This window comes from Anabas testudineus, chromosome 3 (genome assembly GCF_900324465.2).
Source record: "Anabas testudineus chromosome 3, fAnaTes1.2, whole genome shotgun sequence".
Taxonomy (NCBI): domain Eukaryota; kingdom Metazoa; phylum Chordata; class Actinopteri; order Anabantiformes; family Anabantidae; genus Anabas; species Anabas testudineus.
Window position 1 is genome coordinate 6,120,852 of NC_046612.1, and position 18,802 is coordinate 6,139,653.

The 18,802-nt window shown below is 41.9% G+C and overlaps 1 protein-coding gene across 1 annotated transcript in view; it reads left to right on the top strand.

Annotated features, from left to right (window-relative positions):
* The first annotated feature begins 4,750 nt into the window (after positions 1 to 4,750).
* gse1 (Gse1 coiled-coil protein) overlaps positions 4,751 to 18,802 on the top strand; it is a 153,187-nt gene continuing 139,135 nt past the window's right edge. Inside the window, exon 1 of the mRNA XM_026377558.1 lies at positions 4,751 to 7,681. Within this exon, the coding sequence (XP_026233343.1) occupies positions 5,168 to 7,681 (2,514 nt within the window). The 5' untranslated portion in view covers positions 4,751 to 5,167. The remainder of the gene's footprint in view (positions 7,682 to 18,802) is intronic.

Below are 18,802 nucleotides of genomic sequence, written 5' to 3' on the forward strand. Positions count from 1 at the left end.
AAATAATGTTTTGTTCATTTTACCTTAAAAGTTACGGTTATTGTAATTGACATTACAGTTGAGGTTAACGGCGTGTTCCCTAAAACGTTATTAAGTTAACGTTATTTAACGGTAGAGGCTAGCTAAATGTAATGCTAATCTTACAAGTTAACTTGCTAGCTAACATTTGTCCTACATCCAACTGACATAGAAGTATTTGTGTTAAACATCAATGTGTTTAGCTAGCTAGATAAGTGTACAACAAAATGTGTAGTTGTAATTTCTGTGGCAAGTTGCTTTCAACATTGACTAAGTACTAAGTCCTTCACGGCAGACTTCATCGTAATGAACCAGGTTGTTTGAAGTGTCGAGCTGGTTGCAACCAGACATTTTGTAGATATGGAGCGTTTAAAGCTCATTTTAAGTGGAGGCACAATGTAATTGCTCAGATTGTAAAAGGACGAGCAGTGAACTGTCCAGTAACAGGATGTACTCATGTTGTCAAGGTCAGATCTTCCTTTACTGGCCACATGTCACGAGAACATAGAGATTTCTCTAGCAATCTATTTTAAGGTAAGTAAGCTGCATTTATATTTAATATTTTTTAAATTTGTTTAGTTGAGTCTTAATTATCTGTACACAGTACCTTGTCAAACAAGTTGTTTTCTGGCAGCAGCGAGGATCGTGACAGTCCAGAATGTGAACATGATGGGCAACTTGAGTCTTAAAGCCGAACTGGTGCCAACATCTGCTTACTGTTCCAGTTTCAGAACATCGTTCCAAATCTATGCCAATCAACTGTAATGACTTATTTGATTTACCATATTTTTTACAGTAAAATTCTGGCAACCCCACTTGCTGGTATTTTACCGTAACTTTGAACTTTGCAATACAATGCAGTAATGTGTCATATATTTTCACCCAATTTTTTGCAATGAAATTCTGGCAACAACAGCTGCCGGTATTTCACTGTATAGATATATTTTTTTTTTTTACAGTGTACAGAAATCTCTGGCACATGGTAACATTTTTGTTGACACATCTACAATAAGGAAAACATCAAACAAGAATGGAGTACATGGGAGGACACCACGGAGGAATCCATAGCTGTACAAAAAAAATATTACAGCATGTTTAAAGTAAAGCAAAAGAGCACCTGGATGTTCCACAGCACTACTGGCAAAATATTCTGTGGACAGGTGAAACCAAAATTGAGTTGTTTGGAAAAAACACACAACACTATGTGTCGAGAAAAAAAGCACAGCACACCAACAACAAAACCTCCTCCCCACTGTAAAACATGGTGGAGGGAGCATCATGGTTTGGGGTTGCTTTGCTGCCTCAGGGCCTGGACGGATTGTTGTCATTGATGGAAAAATGAATTCCAGAATTTATCAAGACATTTTGCAGGAAAACGTAAGACCATCTGTCTGCCAACTGAAGTCTCAGAGGATGGGTGATGCAACAGGACAATGACCCGAAGCATACAAGTAATTCAACAAAAGAATAGCTTCAATAGAACAGAATACATCTTCTGGAGTGGCCCAGTCAGAGTTCTGACCTCAACCCGATTGAAATGCTGTGGCATGACCTTAGGAGAGTGATTCACACCAGACATCCCAAGAATATTGCAACACTGAAACAGTTTTGTGAAGAGGAGTGGTCCAAAATGACTCCAGATCGTTGCGTAGGTCTGATCTGCAACTACAGGAAGCGTTTGGTTGAGGTTATTGCTGCCAAAGAAGGGTCAACCAGTTATTAAGTCCAAAGGTTCACATACTTTTTCCACCTTGAACTGTGAATGTTTACATGTTATGTTCAATAAAAACATGAAAACATATCATGTTTCTGTACTATTATTTACAGCAGACTGTGTTTTTGTATTGTTTTGAGTTAGATTAAGATCAGAGCACATTTTATGACCAATTAATGCAGAAAACCATGAAATTCCAAAAGGTTCACAAAGTTTTTCTTGCCACTGTATGTAAATATATAATTTTCCTGTATTTTTTCCACTTACTGACATGGTCCATTCCCAAAACATCTCTTGTGGTGAAATGTCAAATCTTATGGTGTAACTATAAAATAATGCCTCCCACGTGCCTCTGAAAGCACAGACACATACACGACACAAGAGTTATTGCATATAGAGAGTCCAGCGGTAGTATATCACCTACTGTGGTATCACATGTATTTATGACGTGTTGCATCATGACGACAGCTGGCAAATATCAAAAACAAACAAAGGTCTTTGTGTCTATGTGTGAATTGTGTGTGTGCTTAACCACGCAGGTTTTGTGTGTCTTGCAAACCTCGTAAACATCAAAAATCACAATGCCCTGTGACGATTGCCCCGGGACCTGTATTGGCAAGTGCTGTTACACACCCACTCCCCACACACACACAGTTCAGTGTAGCGCCTGTGCCCTCAGCCTGCCCCTGTCATCATATCCTCCTGACAGCACTCCTGGAGGCCCTACACTACTCAACAAGAGGATTTTATTCAAATCACTCTCCCACTGCGTCCCCCCTTTCCCCTCATCACTACCACAACACTCACACGAACACACACACATGCTATATCCCCTCCCGTGCACTCCTCATCCCATCTCCCTTTCCTCTCTCCTCAGCCTGGAGGGTCTGTTAGAGCAGAGCATTTTCATGCAGTGAACAATGAGCAACACGGCAGACATCTCAGCCTATACAAGCTCTGCATTTCAGTCTGTAGTGAACACAAGTATGTTGTCAGAAAGTCAACTTGTGCAGTATCTCATAAAATATTTGATAAAAAAAGATACAAGAAAATAACTGTGAAGTAATAAAAATAGGGTAAAATCTTTTCATAAGCATTAGCTTAAGCATCTTGCTGTCAGATTGGCCCCAGCCTCAAGATGCTGATAACCACAGCAGGAAAACAATAAAAAAAAAGGAAAGACAAAAATTACAGGATTGAATTTTTCATGTTTTTTCTCATACTCTCTGCTTTCTGACTCTACTTTTAGTCCTTGTTCTGCTTAACTGTGATTTGTCTGCATGAACCTCAGTCTGACTGGCTGCATAGGGGGATTTCCCAGATGATGTAATACCAAGATCTGACACTACAAGGCAGTGTTGTAAATCAATGCTGACAACACATGATTAGTGTTTCACTATGTGTTACCTATAACTGTATGTGAAGACAGAATAATTTGGCCATGCACTGTGCATAAATGAATATGTGAATTCATCCGTGGAATAAATTAAAACACTACAATTTCTAATGTCTCTGCTCTTAGTAACTGTGTTCTTGCTTTCCTCTTCCAACACTGTATCTCTCTCTCTCTCTCTGTGGGAATTGTCAGTAGAAACAGGTCTGCATCACTGAGGAATGCCCTTTTTCAGTGTGATGTTTTGTGGTTGCCAAACTGAGGACAAAAACAGATTTTGGGGGAACAAAGAGTTGCAAAGAGCTTCACGCATATCATTAAAAACCTGCACAACGGTGATGGAAAAGAGGTAGCCCCAGACTCTGAGTGACTAGACAGTGGACGAGGTCGGGGGCTGCACACAGTGGACTGGAGACAGACTTAACTGTTTACATGTGTCATTGTTAAGGTGACACGAGTGTTTGAGATTTGATTACACAACTTGCTGTATCGTCTTTGTATGAGATTCAGACGTTTGGCAGTGGAAAGGGGACGGTGATGTGGCGTGTAAATAGTTTGTATGTGTTTACATGTGTGGGGAGTGAGGACGTTATCTACTGTGTTGATGGGCATTGACTATACATTGTCATACAAACTGCACAGGGCTTTCTGCAGAGGTTTTTCAGCATGTGCTGCATTCATTGTGCAGCAGATGACTATCCTTGCATCCTAATGCAAGGTGAGTGTCTTTTATTCTGCTGTTTCATAAGGCTACAACTTGTGATGCACCTGTTCTTGTCACATTGCACAAGTGTCTCCCATCTCCACATGAAAGACACAGCTCCTTCCCGGTGGCCTTGTATTTGCACAGAGGCCCCCGAACTTCACCTACTACCAAGGTGCATGGATGAGATAAAACAATAATAGTCAAATCTCCAGCAACACTTGCATCTTTTTACATTACATCCATTACACCAATAGGATGTTCAGTTGGCTTGAAATACACTAGACTTCCTCCAGTGTCTAGATAAAAAAAAACTCATTAGAAACTATAATTGCCTGTGAGTTAAAGCACCTCCTCCTTCAAAACAGCTTGCCTTAAGCAAGAGTATCTTGATGACATGTTACCAATTTTATCTCATGCTCCTCATAAAATGTTATGGGGTGTGCCACACAGTAACGACCACCCTATAGTTGATGTCTAAAAATATTCCAACAATTGTCTCTTTAAATGTGATAAAATGCTATATATCACTTGTATAATTATATTTACATGGTATTCCGTTTGTAAATTTAAGTTTTGAGTGAGCATAATTCATATTTACACTGAGCACAGATAAAACAGTATTTGCCAGGAATCTGTTGGAGGCAGTTAAAAAAAAAAAAACGCACACACACACACACACACACACACACACACACACACATACACACAGACTATGGGACCATGTGTTCCCCCCTCGGCTGTGTGCATCCGTAGTCTCAAACTGATGATAACTGTGGATATCCTGTGCACGGTCAGTACTTGGGCAGCTACAGCAGGAGTGTGCGCTCCAAATATTTGCTAAAATATTACTGGGAGCTGACAAGAGTGGGGGGGTGGAGGTTGCCTTTGGGGTGTCGAAGCGGGTCCCATGAATTGGGGATGGCGCTGTGTACAGTGCGAGCGAATTAGCAGCCAAAGTTTGCAGAGCGCAGGCAGGAAAGTTCGCTGGCGAGGAGACCTGGAGACCTGTGATCCCAAGTTCTTCTGTCAAAGTGCCGACGGATCTCCAATGCAAACATGCGGACTGGTGACTTCAAATAACACGGACGTCTGTGCTGTTTTGTGGCTGTTTTCAGTGAGTTTCTCTCAGTGTTTGGAAGATTGAACAGTTGCTGCCGGTTTGCTGCCTTCGCTGCACGCTGTCGTTTCAATGGACTAACTTCTATCTTATCATTCAGTGAGTAACTTGGACTGAATTTGATTGCATGATTCCCGGACCCTAAGATAAGTTCGGACAGGGAGTATGACCTAACTGTTGATGCCATGCCATGTAGCATAGTTTGAGTGTTTAAAAACAATGCACTCCCCCCGTGACAAGGAACTGGCACCCTTATCTCGGAAACACCGTCTCATGGCTGCAGCTATGCCCGGTGAGGACAGCCCATTGCCCGGTCACACTTCCAGGACTGATCGCAATGGACTAGGGGGGCTTGTTCATTGTTTTATATGCGGCAGTGGAGTTACACCGGGGAAGGAATTGAGATTGCAAGTGACATATCAAAAAGAGAGGGTTCCTTTTTTCCCTTTTCTACAAAATCAGGAGCCAGCCCCGGGTGCATGTGAAGTGAGCCCGGATGGACATGCGCTGGTGTGCGCCGTGTGCCACTGCTTTCTGACGGAGCAGTGGAACTCGTTCGAGCGGAGCAGGACGCCCACTGAGAAGCGCATGTACTGGTTAAAACGGCCCTACCAGTGCGACTCCCGGCGGGTCCCGCAGGAATGGAACATCTCTTATGATCTGGAGAGGAGAATCAGTGTCAGCAGCCAAAACTACGACGGGGGCGCAGAGTCGGATTTCTCATCGTTTTCTGAAAACGAGAACATGTCAGACCCGGAGATGGATTTAGTGGACAGAGTCAGTGTGGGCAAAGACAAATGCCTGAGAGCATCTGGCAAATCGCCAAGAGACAGTGGCAGGAAAAACAATGTCATCAGTGTTAAAAACAGTCCAGATTCACAGCGGGCAATCCGCTACCCTGTGGGTGTTTACGGGGCGCAGGGATCGCCAAAAGTGGAGAGTGTTCTGGCAGCGAGGCGTGGTGCTAAAATTATGAATAATGTCTGTCAATCATCAGAACCTCTGGCAAAGTCCCAGGAGAGATTCCCCCAGCGATGCTATGACAGTCCTCTCTCTGACACACCTGTGCAGGACAACGGTGTCATTATGCGCAACAGGCGATGGCTGGAGGAGGGGAATGTCAGACACGCGGAGCCGCGTCAGATGCAGCGTGTTGGTGACAGCAGCTGCGCTCCGTCCAGACATCCATCGCTGCTGTTCCGAGGAGGAGTGGAGGATCCCCTCACCGCTGCTATGTCATCTGTTGGCACCGCTGCTGCCACCACTAAATGTAACGTGGCTGTTCCTGGGGAGGATATTTCTGACAATTCTGATGAAGATGACATTAACATAACAAGTGATGATGACAAGGACATGTATGCCAGCAAAACAGGCCAAACGACTCAGCTCAGAACTGCCAGAGATCTTTCAGCAAGGAAGAGTGTCCCATCGCACCATTCCAGTCCAGGAGAGTGTGTGTGTTATATCTGTGGCACTGGGCTGAGACATGATGGCCATTTTGAAGTCAGTGTTCAGAAGCAGGAGAGGGCACAGGGTGAGCCTTTCTTCCCCTTCCTGTGGCTTCACTCCCCTCCCCGTGGTGCAGTGCCTATCAGTCCAGAAGGTACAACTTTGGTTTGTGGCAGCTGCCATTCCTCCCTCATGCAGCAGTGGCAAAGCTTCCAGCTGGCAGATGTGCCTGTCCTCCAGCGCCTCTATGTAGTCCCCCTCAACCAGGCCACCAGTGCTCCTCATCCATCCCATTCAGGAAAAGCCTCAGACCATATGGAGCGTGCACCTGAACCCAAATCCTCCCATGATGCCTGTTTCCTTTGTGGTCAGGAGTGTGGGGGAGATATGAAAGTAGTATATGTACAGGCTGGTGTAGGCAAGTCCCGTGGTGTGATGTATTTTCCCTTCATCAGTATGTTGCCCTGCCCTCCTAATGCCCAGGGAATGAGGAATGGCCGCGTTCACAGCTGCCCGCAGTGCCATTTCATCTTGGAAGAGATCTGGGATGCATATCGACTCAGCCTCAGTGAAGACCTCATCACCTCTGTCAGCTCCTTCCTGAACAGGTACCATGCTGCTATGGCCATTGAGGGGTCTGGACCAGCACGTTCCCAGACAGGTGTGGCCTCTGGTCCCAGCAGCTCCATGTCAGTGTGTTACCTGTGTGGATCTGAGCTATGTGCAGGTGGAGAGTTTCAGCTGCATGTCAATCCACCTGGACGTTGTGGAGAGCGGGAGCCTTTCTTCCCTTTTCTCACTGTCCATCCACCAGCACCCCGTGCCAAACCAGTTGATGCTACCGGCCTGGTGTCAGCTTGTAAACTCTGCTATCATGACCTACATGCTCAGTGGGCCCAGCATGAGAGCAAGGGCTTGGGTCCCTCTACCCCGTCTACCTCTAGCTTATCCAGTGCCAACTCCCAGCAGACCAGCTCCCCCTGGGCCCGGCAGTACAGCTGCGAGGCTTTTGTGTGTTTCTTCTGCAGGCAGGAGCAACGCAGGCAAGGGAGGCTGTGTGCTGTTACAGTGGCCAGGCTACCTGTGTTCCTGTACGCACCTCGGAGCGCACGCACACTCCTGGTGGATGACGGGAGGATGATGGTGATTGGCTCATGTGTGGAATGTAAGGCCATGGTGCAGGTGGGCCAGAGCATGCAGCAGGAAGGGGATAGGCTGGGACATGGAGCCTCAGATGGGGAGAGCAAAGAACCCAAATCAGCCTCATCACAGTCTAGACATAAGGTAAGACTAAAAACAAACCCCCCCGATATGAGAAAATAGTTGTTTTTAGAGTTCCCTCCATGTACTCTTAAGCCTTGTTAAAATGAAACGTTATCTTTCATCTATTAATGCCCTCTGCATTCCCACAGAGCAGAGCAGACTGTGTTTGCCCCTGTTCAACCTCTGAGTCACATGGCACGGGATGATTTTGACATTATCTTCGTAGAATTTCTGTCACAAAGCGATGACAGGGTAGCATGACAGTAAAAGCAATGCACATGGTGCTCTGTCTTCTTTTCACAATTGTTTGGGTTAAATACACTGATCTGCTTGAACTTGCTGACTGTGTGATGTAATACTACGTTTTGAGGAAGAACAGATCTTTAACACATTTATTGTGTTTGTGTGGCTGGAGGTTTAAAAGCTGATGAGCAATAATGAGACAAACATTTCTGTCAAAATCTACTTCTATAAACACCAGAGCGAAACTAGGGGGATTGTGAAGGCCATGGCAAGCCTTGTGTTCACTGTGTTGCATGTGTGTGAGTGTGTTTATTTGAGAAAGCATGACAGAGTATGTCTCAGCCGGTGCTAAACAGTTTGTTTTGGTTTGAGCATGCTGAAGATCTTGACCAGCATTTCTGAAGAAGTTAGTTTAAAGCAGGCCAACACTCTTTTTCTTTTTATATTGGCAAAAATCACAACACGGATGCAAAATGGCATGTGTTGCAAATTAGATGTATAGACTCAACCTCCTTTGAAGACCATTATTCTCTTTCCAGTCCTTGAAAAAGCCTACATGAACTTGTTTTTCTATGTTTAATAATAATCTAAACACCACTATTAAATTTAATACAATAACTTAGTGTAAGGAAAATAAAAACATAGACCAACACAGTATGAATCTGTTTTATCTCTTACATCCCACATTTGGTGTGAAATACTCAGAAGTATATATATATATATATATATATATATATATATATATATATATAGTTAAATAGTGTAAGTTGAATGTTAATATACTAATTTTGCAATGCCATATATGATTACTTAGTTCAAATGTAATTATATCATTAATAATAGATGCCTGTTGACGTCATGACACAGTGATCACAACGTTGCTGACCATCATTTCCATATTTAGTCGTGCTTTGTGGCTCTGATTCTTCCCCCGTTTGACATATTTAGCATTTATGTGTGCTTGGCTCTAGAGACTTTGCATATTGCAGCAATTGGGTGATGTGTTTTATTATTTTCATGGTTGTAATGAGTGATATTGACAAATGAAGATGCTTGCATAGGTGGTCCAGATGGGCTAACTCAGTACGTTTACACATTTCTGAAGATTTCCTGAGAGAGGTCATTGTATTACTGTTCACTTTCCTGTTGTTCTTCATGCCTTTTTTGCCTCTAAAGTTTTTAAATTTAATATCTGATGTTACAAACCTGATAGCGGAACCCGGCCTGTCCAGATGACCAATAGCAGAAGATGCGAGTTGGATGTGGCAGGGCTACTGGATATAGGGGATGAGAACAGGGCAAATGAGGATGGTGATATGTTAATAAAGATCTGAGGAGCATTTAGACATTCAGTTGGCTCGGTGAAAAGAACTTATACAAGCAGACTCTGATTGTCCAGCCATGCAAGACATGTGAAAAACATCTGTGAATGCCATTCACACTCAGCAACCTCAATATGCTGCACACTCACACCAGCTGTCTGGAGCTGTCCACCTAATTTTCTCTCTGTCCCTTAAAGAAGTGTTGGAAGAAACACTATCACTGTAATGATTTCCAAAGCTAAGTCAAGTCAAGTTAAGTCAGTTTTATTTATGTAGCACTTTTCATACTCAATACAAATTCAGCGTCCTTATTGTCAGATCAAATCAAGTAAAATAAACATTACAAATTTCAAATGTGAACTTTGTCTCAGTGGACTTTGCAATCTTCTCCACAATGACAGCCTCTGTCCTCAGAGCCTCAAATCAGATGTTATTGGAATTATTTGTCCAAAGTTCCCATGTGATCTAGTCCCAGATGAGCTCATAGCAATCACATGAGAAGGGATCCTCCTGATATAGAGTATAAATATGGGACCTGCTTTTCATAGGGTGGGGTGTTATGACAGATAGGGTTTCGGGTGATCATGTTGGAGCTGGAGTGTTACAGGTGGCACAACCACTGACCTCATGGTTGAGAAAGTGCCAGTGTGTGTTTCTGTGGGGAAGGGAGAGCTGCAGGGGAACAGGTGTTTTGTCGTTTTAGCGCCATGCTATATATGCTTGAGAGGGTCTGTCATCAGTGGGCTTTGGATTGTCAGGAGGGAGTGGTCATCTAGTTCCCTTTAGTCCCCTGTGTGCCTGGTGGAAGGAGGTGCACAAAGATAAACACATGCTTACATCTATTCTATTGCAGTTTTTGATGTTACATACTGTATATTTCCTAGAGTTCCTGCAAACAGTAAGACCACAGAGTAAGAACAGCTCGAGAAATACACTTTCAGTAATAAATGTTCATTTTAGGCTAGAATGAGATCACAATTTTTAGTAATTGTACAGTTTGATATAGTGCAAACATTGTGCATGTCTGAATGTTTATCTTGTGAGGTGTGAAAAGAATGGACGATGCCGTGCTGTCTCTCTTCTTGCTTGGTAAGATACCATGAATTAGCCTATAAAATTAGATCTGTCACAGGACACTGTAGTAGCCCTTAAATGTAACACACGGACACATGCACACATACACATGTAATGGGTGGTTATCATGTTCTCTCCTCTGCTACTGTGTGTTTAATGGGTATGTTGGACATGACCTTTGACAAGTATGTAAGTATAGAACACCCTCCGGCTCCTGGCTGCTGATCAGCAGATCTTTTACTTCCACTCTTGATAAAACTACTTATTTGTGGTTGATTCATTAAAACAGATGCAGTTTTTTTTACAACTTTATTCATGGATTTTCCATTACAAGCATAAACCAATAGGAAAACTATTTATTATTTACATGATTCTGACTGGTAGGTGTATTGATTTAAATAGAATTTTACTCATATTTCTGCTTAATGAGATGGCACACCTCTCTATCTATCTCTTCACTGCATTTCAGCACTGTGGAGAAAAGAGGAAGTGGATATAATAAAGTAACTTGAGAAATACCATCCTGATTTGACTACTTCATACTACTGAACCCTCATTACCTTGCAGCAAGGAACTTTGGAGTGCCTTGTTGCAGTAAAGGAGGATTGTGTATATTATTACCTGCCCTTACATTAAAACCACAAATAAAGAAATATTGCAGCAACTAACAATATGGAAGTCTGTGTCTTCAGCTAAACAAATATAAGGTTAACATTCAAAAGAGCAATGCTGTGTGTGTCAAATGGAAGTGTTATGCATATGCTAATACTATGTTCACAGGGTTTTAGATTATATTTTCAGACAGAATGAGGTTATTGTCAGAATTTGCATCTGAGAATAAAATGCACATTTGTGCAGCTGGAGTATGGGATGGTTGTTTGTAAGAGGAAACATTTAAATAAATCTATCCTCTATCGGGGGAGAACAAGAAAAGTAGCTTCTAAGAGAACAAGGAGGCAGTTAAAAGTTCATTAATAATACTAGTGAAGTACATTTTTTATTCTTTCATAGATCGAATGCACATTGTGAGCTCACCTTTACTGACAAAATGGCAAAGCATCCTCAGAAGCTAATTATCGAGTCTAATCTTCTGCTTGTCTACCGGTAAATCAGTGCACAGGTTGGAGATGTTCATGCACAGTTGAGCCCCAGGGAGGACACTGCAATCACATAATTCACTTTGGTCGCTTAAAAATATACTAATAGAAAAATGACTAATATAGACTGAAAAAAAAAACAAGAAAAGCAGGAATATAAACATGGTCATGAGATAATTTAATGATCACGATGCTTAGATCCAAAGTAAGCATGTGACATCAAAGCTATATGTTTTTTTAAGCTGATTTAAAACCAGTATTACATAACTGTTGATATAGCGTCTGGGATTGGAGCTTATAACTAAACCCATAGTCTCGCTATAGTAAACAGCGTGTCTTCTGCTTGTAGAAGGAAATAAAAGACTAAATGAGCAAATATATCAATCATTAGTCAAGCCCTACAAAGATAAATACTACATAATTATACACAGATATAGAACACACAAACACATCAAGCCTCTCTCACTCATACAAACTCATATGTATACATGAGTGTAAATGGTGTGTGTGTCTGTATCCACGCTTGGCTGTTTACTTTTGTATGGTGGTCTACTGAGTGACTGTTTAGAGTGGATGATTATTGTTGACCCGTAAGAAGAGCAGAGGCAGGTTTCTGTGTAAGTTCAAACATTCACTTGGTGTGTGTGTGTGTGTGTGTGTGTCTAAGTGGGGGATATGTGTGTCAATGCGCGTGTGCATATTGTGTGTTTATGTGTGTTTCATGTTGAAGATGCAGATCACTGCATGGCCCATATCCTGTAAAAAAAGGAAAAAAGGTATTTGCTGTCACAGGAAAAACATGCCGGCATCTTGACAGTGTCGCCAAGGAAGATTTATAGCTTAGTGAAAGAAGGAGCGGGGGCAAAATTACACTTTACACACATATCTGGATGTGAAGCTGAAAAGCGAGAAGAAGAAATGATCCTGAGTGAACTATTTGAAGAAGAAGAAGAAAAAGAAGAGTGGGAGGCTTAGACAAGGTGAGGGGGTTAATGGGATTTAAATTGCAGCCAGAGGACAACAGAAGAAAAAGGAATCGCGCTCAATCAATTCATCATAGATGGGAATATTACAGCAGAGTCTGTTTTCCCTAGTAATGGGATTCTATTTGAGTTTAGTTAATTTAAGCATGTGAAGCGGTGTCTTAACATATGGTGTGAGCTGTCCTTCCTGCGTTTGTGTGTGTGTGTGTGTATAGTCAAAACCATTCATATCGCGTGTATAGTGAAAAGTTCTTGCAGCTGTGCTTCTGTCTTCTCCCAGCAGTGGTGTCCAACAGACAGTCTTGCGTTTCACAAGGAATCTTCTGGTATTTGAGGGGCTTAATATCAAAGCTGCTGGAGGTGGGTTTTGATTTAGCACTCAAAACTTTAATCGCCTTCTTTCCACTCGCATCCGTCCGTGCTGCATTCTTGCCCATATCTGAATGGAGAGATCTGATCCTGAATGGAGCAGATCTGAAGGAGGTGTTCCTGTGTTTTGTTTCTAATCTATTAGTTACTGCCTCCTCTCTGCTTTGCTGCACCACAACACCCCAGGCCTGTCCCTCAGTTCTCTGCTGTATGTCTGGCCTGCTGTGTGCAGCATGTTCTGGCTACAGTTTGACACTGCAGGTTGTGACCCTCATACTCTTTGAAGTGTCAAAAATGTTTTTGCTGTCAATATCAGATTCTTCAACAATCTGGCCAAATCTTGAGCCAGCTACAGTGACGCCTTTTCTCTACTGGCACACTACGTGGACTACACATGTTCTCTACACAGATTTATTAGGTGAACTCCATTTAATACTCCAAGGTGACGTCCTTTCATTCCAATGAAATTTACTCACACATCGCTTATTCCAAAAAGTTCTACCTCTTCCTGCTTCTGTATTGTGCTGCCATCAATTAGTCTCCACAAATCTGCAGGTCCTGCAGTCTTTACTTTCAAGTAATATCAAACTTAAAAAAAACTGCTTGACAAGCTCTGAATTAGTTTTACAAATATAAAACTGTCATAAAATAAGAGGTAATAGAGTACTTTACCTTGTTTATTTAGCTTCTCGTCTGTTTCAGCTATAATAATAATCCTGCTTCCTGATTTGATTTCTAAAAGTTTCCTGCTTGGTCCCATTCAATTCATCAACTTTACACTGGGACAATGTCAAACACATAAAATAACTTTGCTATACTATAATACTAATACATTAAAAATGAAAGCACTGATAACTGAGCTTGTTTGAAATAAAGTACAGTTCAGTTGTACAGTAGGATGTGTCTTATCAACACTTTTATAAACATCTCGTCATTAGTCCCTGAAGGGCACGTGTAAGTGTATATATGATTGTTAGATTTATAATTGGATGTGAATTGTTTTAACAGCAGAAATTAAAACCCTCTCTGCATTAACCAAAAAACAAAAGCAGATGTTTGATTTGGTTTTATTGTCATTAACCCAATAGACACAAAACATGTTCAGCTCAGTACAGAGGAAGTACAAAGAAAACCACAAGCACAATACAAGGTTTTATGCATCAAACTGAAGCATGAAGGAGGACACCACCCCCTCCCCCCGGACACTTGGTTCAGTCCGTTCCTTGTGTCCTGTAGTTCATTACAGCTGCTAAACAAAAAAAACAGCCACAGAAGAGAAGGAGGAAAAGATAAAAATGCATCATCGACATGGCAAAAGTAATACAGCCTACCTGCTGTGTGTATGAAGACATCCTGACTTACAAATACAATCACTATTACTTATTATTTAGCTTTGATTAACTACATTTGAAATGCTAATAGTTTTATGTATGATTAGAAAATAGCCTATGCATTCCAGAGTGAGTTGGCTTTAACACTTTGTTGTTAAATAGGTTTTTGACAGTCAGAAAAGTTGCTAATTTTTTCCTTTTTACTTATTTCCTCATGGCAGTTTCCTCAGTGTCAGAGTGACAGGCAGACAGCAGTGCTGTGGCAGAGACTGAATATGCATCAGGTTAGAATTTATGTAGAATACAAAGCAAGTAGGAGACTTTAGATGAACATGAAAGATTAGAAGTCCCTATGCAGCTTATTCCTCATCCCTTCAAATATTTGATTAGGAGCTAAGCCTAGGAACGTGTTTTCTGCTGCTAATTGTGTTCATAGGTTGGCATGTACCGGAGCGATTGAATCAAACATTGTCAGAAAATTTCCTCGCATCCTATGTTGGTGCAGAAAGCAGTGCCATTGAGTTCAAAGAGTAATTGACTGTATTGTAGAGAGCAGCAGCGTGGCACTGTTGCTTTTAGGATGGTTTTTTGTCTCTCGGACCAAAAGACATTAATGTCATTTCAGACTTCGAGCTAGTTTATAGCTGACAGATGAAGGCTGACTGACCTTTTAACCCTGCAGAGACGAGCAGAGAAGGGATATCCATATGGTCCCTGCACTCAGGGGCAGGGTCAGCAAAGGTCATATGTCATGTTGGAGGGAAGCAACCTATATAAGATTCTGACACACCTGTTAAAAAAACACAGTTTCTTGTCATGTCAGCGTGAAACACAGTTCACGTCAGTATTTTGTGTGCCTACAGTCTCTGCTTGTGATGTGTTCAGCACTTTGAATTCTTTTGCTTGATCCTCTGGTGTTGACACCACTGGGGATTATTCAAATGAATGACTGGGTTCCATTATTTTCACATGAAGTGAAAGTTGTTTGGAATGTGGCCTTGATAGAAGTGTATCAGATTACTGTGTGACTGTCTGTGTCATTTGTGTATGTAAAACTATGTACTGTGTCTAAATGCAGTATCTGAGTTACAGTAGATGAACAAACGTCACCTCACTTATTTTCTCGTTCTTGTTTGCAAGAGCTCTGTTACTGGAGAAGAACTGGTTCTCAAAGCTGTGATTTTGTTTCCCATTGGTTCAAACCCCATGACCCTCCATCCACTTTTGTTTTAGCAGTGTACACATATGTCTGCCAATTAGACTGTGTAAGCATGTGCACTGTGCTTATTGATTTTGTTGCACCAGAGAGTCGGACAAGTTAGACAGTTTGGTGACTTTTAGCATATCCCTGTCTAGCTCTAATCTGACGAGAGATCTAATTAGTATCTCAAAACACGTTCAGTCTTCTTTGTGAAAGCTGCAGACCGAGCCTTTCTCTTCCTTTTTGGAATTTTCTCAGCTGTGAACTCACAGGATTGCACTTTGATTTTAACATCATATAATATTACATTTGACATCATATAATACACGTAGTATAAAGGATCCTCGGTGATCTGTAAAACTATGCTAGACTGACTGGAATTCTCTTTGAATTCTGTAGATTTTTATATTATAGGTGAACATGAACTCATCCTTATCGGATGTTGCTGACAGACGACCACATTTTAATTATTAGTTATACATCAAAAAAATGTTTTAAACTCCGCAAAATATTTAACACGTCACTGAAACAGGTTTTATTCTGTATGATTATTTGTACCATTATAAAAAGTAATGTCCAAATCCAGTTGACTGGGCAGGGTGAAAAGGGAACAGAGAGGGCAGTGTCCTTCTAAATCCTTGAAGCCCTAGACCCTGCTGTGAACTGTTTTCAAAAGTGCTTTTGTGGGTGCCCATTTGGCACCAAAATATATGTATGCAATGAGCCAGTAAACGATGTGTGAACTATTAAGCTTGGTTCCTGTGAGAAGCAAGTCATGTGAATGGGAGTACAGTGTGAGTGTGTGTGTGCGTATTTGTGTGATGTGGCCTATAGTCAAGGTCCTAAATGGGATTTGTGCACAGGAAACAAGTACTTAACTGCTTGTCTTTCATTGTTCTGTTTATCTTGATCTTTTTGGCCTTTGTCTTCTCTTTGACACAGTTTTTATCAGTATATTTCTCTGTTCCCACATTGCCACTTTGTGTCTCAACTCCACATTATGGGACAACTAAAAACGATTTCAGTACGTGACCAGCCCTGTATAGTTTAGTGAAAGAGGGTTATGTGGACTGTACATGTACATAGTAATTTCACTTAGAGGTTTCTAAAGGGATGCTTTAAAGTTTAGATTTGTGTGTACTGCTGTGCCAGCTATTGTAGACAAAAATTCCTAATCTCAGTCAGTTAAATAAACCCTTAAATATATATGTTTACAGAAAAACACACACTTTATCGCAGGTTTTTTGCTCCTGTGATTTGAAACACTTCTTAAAACCTGCTGGATATCAAGCATCTGACAGCGTCATAAGAGCACACCTTGATGCACATTAGAAGAAGAGAAATACTGTAGGTTTCGAAACATCTATATTAAAGTACTCGTGATTAATCGGATTTGGTATTTCACAAGAAAAGTAGATAGTCTGTGCAGGTATTGTTCAGTGTGTTGATGACACTTCTTTCTTACTCTGCAGAACTAAGTTGCTTGTTTCTGTGAAACTCTTCTTCTCTTTTCTTCTGGCTAAATGAGAGATAGCAAGTGATAGAAAGCTGAAAATGTTTGGCGACTGTGCTGGATAAAAATGTTTTCTTTTCTATTTTATAACCAGTCCACATTGTCCACACTCTTATTCGTTTGTCATGTACCAATACTGTGTTGTACTGGATCCTGACATACCAGAACACATGCCACTGTGGAAAAGGGGTGATGCTGTTGTGCAGTACAGCTCTGGAGTCTGGGTTTTAAAGTAGGAATCCTGGTTTGATGGTGGTAATTATAGAGGAAAGAGTATAATGTAACTATAGCTCAGCTTTCCCTGCCAGCTGCCCTCTGGCCATAACACACATTCACCCACAGTCACGTATAGAAGCATACATTTGCAGACTTCCACTTACATACACACTTAAAGAGTGTAATCTGGATCATCAGTTACATACGGAGCAGCTGCCAGCATGTGTGAATGTGTGTGTTTGTGCACACGTGTGTCTGCCAGGTGCTTGGGAGTACTGGCAGGTGTTTGCACTTGTGCTGGCAAATACAGCTGGGTTGTGCCACAGCTGTGTATATGCGTGTGTGTGGTTCTGCACCTGGACACAGCTGGAGTGTGTAGCAGTACAGTAGCTAACAGCAGACCAATTTTCTTGCCAGACATTTAACATGTAACTTATGCTCTCAGCTGACTGACTTTTATTCATTGCTATTAAGTGCTACTCATTACTCTTGATCTTTTAGACCTTCTAAGTGTTGCTGAACGTCGGTGTGAATGTGGTTGGTTGTACTCCAGCTCTTCCTCTTCATTTCCCACTTCGCTTCACCTTGCTGTTGCATCCTCCTCCTGCTCTTTTGTTCGACCTGCTGATGCTTCTAATGGGGTGAAGAGAGGGAAGACTCTCACCTTGCTGTCAGGACAACTGGTGGTGTCAGCTGGAGCCAAAATAGCCCCCCGTAGTGGTCTAAATATACTACACACCCTCTCGCCCTACACCCTGCACACAGACACACACCGGCTCCAACCAACCAGCTGCTAGATAGCTTCATCCTCTTTCTTTCGGCCAACCAGAGGCGAGATAATGATTAGCATTTTTGGTGATCTTGTGAGAGTTTATTTTGGCTGAAGAAGACATTCCCTCCTTGGTATTACTCCCTCTTCCTAAGTCCTGGCCCCGACCCTCTCCACCCTCACCCCCACACATGCCATCAACCACCTGGTCTCTCACATACTCAGCTTGTCCTGCCAACTCCAGGACAGCTGGGTAAGAGAAGACAGAGAGAAGGGGTTTGGACTGAGCCTTCCATGAATCTAGAGACTATGATACCTCTAAAAGAATGCAGTTCACAGGCTATACAGTAGTCATGACACGGTTAATATTATGTTGTCTCAACACTATGTGCTGAAAGTATCGGAGTAACCACAGAGTGGAGGAGCTTATGACCTGTGCTTGTTGCAGTCATTTACTTTGTACAGCAATTGTTGGGTTTTGCCTGTTTGAGGTGGCTCCAGTTATCTTGATGTGAGTAATCTGTGTAAAAGGCACAATAGAGGTTCATATTATCCCCTTGGAAGGATATTAGTTTGGCTTGTGAGCCGGTTAATGTAGCTTGCAACACGTCGCATTGCAAACAATACAGTTTGCTCAGAAAGACCTAAATGTTAGCCAGGTGGTGTAGTTTCAACAGAGATGCTCTGACTGGCCAAGGCATCATGCATCACATACACATGCATGAAAACACATAAACACACAGACATAGTCAGGAGCTACTGGGACTTTGTGAATAGTTTCCATGGGTGAGAGTCTCATACAGTGACGTGACCATACTATGAGTCAGAAATAAACCGATACAGTTTCTCCATCTGTGTGACAGATAGATACCACAGATATTTCCCAAAGGCCAGTCATTATTTATTTGTTACTTTTTGCCTGCTGTCCCTTTCATGTATGACATTTGCACTGTTGAAATGCTATTAATATAGTTTTCATGTGGCTCTCTCTGTGTATGTGTACGACTCATTGAAAACATGCCTG